This window comes from Palaemon carinicauda, chromosome 19, assembly GCF_036898095.1.
Source record: "Palaemon carinicauda isolate YSFRI2023 chromosome 19, ASM3689809v2, whole genome shotgun sequence".
In the NCBI taxonomy this organism is placed as follows: Eukaryota; Metazoa; Arthropoda; class Malacostraca; order Decapoda; family Palaemonidae; genus Palaemon; species Palaemon carinicauda.
This window is the reverse complement of record NC_090743.1, coordinates 128,146,718-128,152,170: the sequence shown is the minus strand read 5'-3', so window position 1 is coordinate 128,152,170 and position 5,453 is coordinate 128,146,718. Positions and strand designations below refer to the sequence as shown.

The 5,453-nt window shown below is 36.8% G+C and overlaps 1 protein-coding gene across 2 annotated transcripts in view; it reads right to left on the bottom strand.

Annotated features, from left to right (window-relative positions):
- Positions 1-978: 978 nt before the first annotated feature.
- LOC137658853 (uncharacterized) overlaps positions 979-5,453 on the bottom strand; it is an 8,529-nt gene continuing 4,054 nt past the window's right edge. For both annotated transcript variants that reach the window (XM_068393956.1, XM_068393957.1), the window contains one exon: positions 979-2,550. In XM_068393956.1, coding sequence (XP_068250057.1) covers positions 1,243-2,532 — 1,290 coding nt within the window. In that variant the 5' untranslated portion in view covers positions 2,533-2,550 and the 3' untranslated portion in view covers positions 979-1,242. The remainder of the gene's footprint in view (positions 2,551-5,453) is intronic.

Here is a 5,453-nt window from a genome sequence, read left to right as displayed (position 1 = left end):
GTATATTGATAACTTACTCAGAATCTATTATCTCCATCCTAACCAATCGTTTAATCTTTGAGGTTAATCATATTATTAAGTTTTGGTTCTTATCATAAATTAGAATTTACTTGTGCTAGTTCCACTCCATTATATTGAAAATTTCAATTAATGTTTTGGTATAGAATTTGGTTCTTACTCTACCACAAAATTTACCAATGTAGATTCTATGTACAGCATTGCAGAAATGAATTAAATTTAAGTGGAATTAAGTTCAAAGTATCTAGCAAAACTTGTTTGCATCACATTGCAGTACGTCCCTTCCTGCCGTCAATGTAATATATGCTTTTGAAGATGGTTATTAAGCTTAGGGAGTGAAAAGTGCTAATGCTAAATGGCTGTTTTCAATCTTCGTATTCAATCAGATACTCCCAAGAACACTGCCTTTCCTTTTTCAGCAGTCATAATAGCTGAGTCAGATGTCTTTGTAGGCCGAGATTGCTTTAATGCAAGTGCTACAAGACTGTTTTCAACCTCCTTATTCAATAAGATATTACCGGAGAACATTGGCTTTCCTTCTTCAGTTGTCATATTAGCCGAGTCAACTCTGTAGGCTACTGAGATGGCTTTAGTGCAAGTGCTACAAGGCTAATGTTTTTAACCTCCTTATTCAATAAGATATTACCGGAGGTCATTGGCTTTCCTTTTTCAGCAGTCATATTAGCTGGGTCAGCTGTCTTTGTAGTGCAAGTGCTACAAGGCTAATGTTTTCAACCGTATTCAATCAAATATTGCCTGAGAACACTGGCTTTACTTCTTCAGCAGTCATATAAGCTGAGTCAGCTGTCTGTGTAGGCTACAGAGATGGAGATCCATATTTCAAGGGAAGTTAAACCCAACTGGGCCAGATATATGGTGAAACGTTAAGTGCAATTTTTTTCAGTTACTCAAATATTAGGTGTCTGGATGCTGCTCACGAAGGACAAATGAAAGTACTCTTTTGGTTATAATTTATTTCTTGTAATTCCAAAGCACCTGGGTCAAAATACCAAACAACAATTTCTAGGTTAAAAAAGACAGTACTGAAGAAATCTATCAAGAATTATGATATAAAGCAAGCATGGCATAAAATACAAATAAAACTCAAAGATATTCTAAAAAGTAAGCCAGATAAAACAGACCGATTTGGTCAATTATTAATGTAAAATAGTTTGGAAAGGACAGCTGAGTTGTAACTCATAGAAGAGATTAAAATATTCTAATCTAACATTCCCTCCTGACAACACCACCTTTTTGCCTTATAGCATCTGCCATTCGATGAGCACGATCGTTGACCGTACCATCTTCGTTGAGTGGAATCTCTATAATTTGCCAATGATGAGATTTAACAGGATATTCCTGCCCAGGCTTAACTTGCATGTATTCATACATACTGTTATACTGACTCTGGTTTTTCTTTGAAGAGCGACGAGGGATTTTGGCTGGAGTTGAGGTCATCCATGGACTTGAATCTATGGTTGACCTGGGGTTTCTCAAAACACACTCTTTCATTCTCTTTATGAGAGCCACGTTTTTACGAAGATCCTCCCTCTTTTTAGCTTCAGCTTCTTTTGGTCTCTCCATATGCATTTTAGACGTAGTTGGTGGTATAATCCAATGTAAGCTTTCATAGAATTCTGTGTCGACCCAATTTTTCAACAATGATCGCAGAGAGTTACCACCAATGCATACAACGTCCTCCGTGTGAATGGGGTATGCATGGCCAATATGAATGTTATGGAACTCTTTAAATACAGGAGGCAAACTTGGGGAGCATTTCTCTGACAATAGATGGGAGTTCAATCCAAGGTTTTCTACTACCACATTCCCGATTACGACCAGAACTCCTCTTACAAGCTTATTCTCTGCATAGTAAATGTATCGACCACCCAATGCTGCAATAACTTTGTAGTTGTTTTTTGTCATTTCTTTTATGTTTTCATTATATTGCTGGAAGAAACCCTTCAGATAATTATCAATTTTTTCTATTTCAGAGGTTTCCATATTTTCAACCGTCCCTCGTTCTCTACCCTGCATCTCCAGAGCTCCCATTATTTCGAACATGCAGATCCAGCTGTTTGTATTTCTTCTTCTAACTGTAGCCTCTCTTACATATGACTGAGTCATTGAGACGACAGATTCATCATCACTTTCAGAACCTTCATAACCTTGCATGACTAATGCATTAGGAAAGCTAAACGTTTGCAAATCTCTCACTTCGAGGCTAAGGTTCCGCCTAGAAGGAGAATTGTTTCCAGACCATACTTCCTCATCAGAATCTTCATCCCTCGAAACCAAAGGATGATTGTCTTGAGCGCATGGAATGTTGCAAGAACCAGACACATTGAGTTCAGGCTCCGTGCCTACGTTGGGAGAATTTTCCCTTATGCTAACGTTGGCTTGAAAGCTCAAGTCTGGGTCACTTTCAAAATCCTCGTCTACTTGAACAGGATTGACATCTTCTCGGCTACGTTCTCCATGAGAGATATCGGATTTGCTCAAAAGGTGCTTCATTTTGCAAAATGACGGGTCCTGAAAATAAAAGGCATGCATGAGAACTCTTAACTGGACATGTACTGACTGGTACAAATAACTACCTCTTCAAATGTTTCTTTTCTACTGCACAGAATCCAAACCCTGCAATGGCCCAAAAAAAGTTTAGAGAATAAATGTAGTAAAACAAAAAAATAAGTAAACTAATAGCTATCACACTGATTTTTCATTTCAAGTATATCAATTGATCAAAACTTACAATTACTTTTTTATGAACACTTTCCACGAAAGGCGCAATATTGAAGATGTTTAATATATTTTCAACAATATATGTGAGTTGTCATGAATATTCTTTTCTAGAATGCTAATCCTCTTTAGGTTTTTGAAATTATTGTAATTATCAACCTCTCAACTTCTCCACATGCCCATCACCAGAAACAGGGTTAACCTATCAGATATATTCTTAAGTAAGAGATGAAAGTTAGAGTAAGGATAGAGATTTAGAATGAGAAGAATCAGAACGTAATGTAGTTATAGTCAAAGTCACACCACAAAGCCTCCATAGTTTTATTTACAGTGTGCCCTACAATGCACTCGGTAAACTGTACGCCCCCTTGGATTAGCCCTTTCAAAATACAGTATATGTCAGTTTATAACGGGTACAGAAACTGTTACCTGGTGTAGTATATATAGATAGATCAATGACTTTGGAAAATGAGGCCAAAGGCAGGGGCCATTCAAAGCTGACATAATGCACAAATGTGAATGGTAAGCCGCCTTGGAAGAGCCCTTTTAAAATACAGTAGACGATTGTTCGTAACTAGGGCAAAAACTATTACCTGTTGTAGTATATATAGATAGATCAATGACTTTGGGCCTGAAGGCCAAACACTAGGGCTAAGGAGGCTATTCAGAGCTGGCAGATATTCCTCAGATATCCTTTGCAGTGTATATAATGCTTCCAAAAGTCTAAAATCACTGGCTCAAAACACCATAATGAATAGCATCTACAAGTTTACAATGCTTCCAGAAGTCTAAAATTACTAGCTACACCACTTGCGCTCACGCGCAACCTCTACAATGCTTGCAGAAGCATTATATCACTAGTAGTTCTTTCCTTCGATATCCTCTGCAATGTAGATAATGCAAGAAGGCTAAAATCAATGTCTACAACACCACTTACACTTACTGCACAGCCCATAAAACGTTTAAAAAGCTCCCAGAATGTGCAAATCAATCACTACAATTGCACCAAGAACGAAACGCTGGGAGGTTTAACACTATTACAGACAAGAGGTAATATAAACGGCATTAAAGGAGACTAAATATGAATTGCAGTTATGGGTCATATGGATGCTGACAAGATCTTATAATACACCACATCAGGTGCCCCTACAGTGCTATCCAGCCAAAGGGTGTTGTGGTATATTGAAGGCATTGTCGACTGTTGATTTCATTCAGTTTGAGACTTGTTCTTTGAATTTTTGTATCAAGTAATTCAGATAGATAACATAAGTTAGAAATATGAGGTATTAAATCTAAAAGTTAAATACAAATCTCGTTATATAAGCTGGCACCATTTCTAGAAGGACCACCCTACTATTTCCTCTTTGACAAATTTTCACCATCAAGGTTCAACTCTATATATATCATTATTCTTCCCGAACTGCAACCCTGGTTGTAAAAGCAGAATGCTACAAACCCAAGGTCTCCAACAGGGAAAGTAGCCCAGTGAGGTAAAGAAATGAAGGAGTAGAAAATGCACTATATATAAGCATTGAATGTAAAAAAATATTATATAATTTAAGATCAGTAACAATAAATAGATCCGTAATATATGAACTATAAAACGAGACTTGTGTCACCTTGCTCAACAGACAAGAATTTACAAAATTTGTGAACTAAACTGCCTGATGAAGATCATTCCAGAATCTGGTCAAAGCTGGAATAAAACTTCTAGAATACAGTGCAGTATTGTGCCTTATGATGGAGGCATGACTTAAAATTAACTATATACCTAGTACTACTTACCGGAAGATCTGAATGCAAAGGATGGACAGAATTATGTAAAATCTTATGCAACATGCATATAGAATTAACTGAAGGACTGTACTAGAGATTAATATCTAGATCAGAAATGAGAAATTTAATTGACTAAAAATGTTTATCCAACAGATTTAAATGAGGACCAGCAGCTGACGACCATACAAGTGAACAATGCTCATAACAAGGTCGAATGAATGGCTAAAACATTTCTTAAAGTTAGACTGATCACTGAAAATCATAGACTTTCTCAATAGGACAATGTTTGTGCAACTGAAGAAGAAACAGACTGAATGAGTTTCGCAAAGGTAAATTTGCTATCGAGAATCACACCTAAATTTTAAATGAGTTGTATACAGTTGAAGAAACATTATTATTGCAAAGATTTGGATATTGAGGAGCCACTGTTCTCGACCTACTTACAGTAATACTTTGAATTTTGTTAGGGTTCAACATCACGCACCATAATTTGCACCATGAACTAATTTTAGATTCTGCAGCAATAGGTCTGCATTATGACGATAAAATTGATGTAAAGAAAGTAGAATTATCTGCATATGCATCGAGCTTGTTTTCTAGGTCAAACCACATACCCTGTGTATATAGCAGGAAAATTAATGGGCCGAGAACACTACCCAGGAGAACACCAGATATTACATTCAGAGCATCAGTGTGGTGCCCGTCAACTACTACTACTCCGTAATCTGTTATTTAGAAATTCAATAATGATAGCAAGAAAAGACCCACCTATTCCCAACTGTTAGAGTTTGAAAACAAACGCCTCAAGATTGACAGGGTTAAAGACAGCACTGAAATCAAGGGCAATCATACGTACTGGCCAGAAATTCTTATCGTAAAATTAATTTCCCCTTTTGTCTGTGATCTGGAAGAGCAAATTA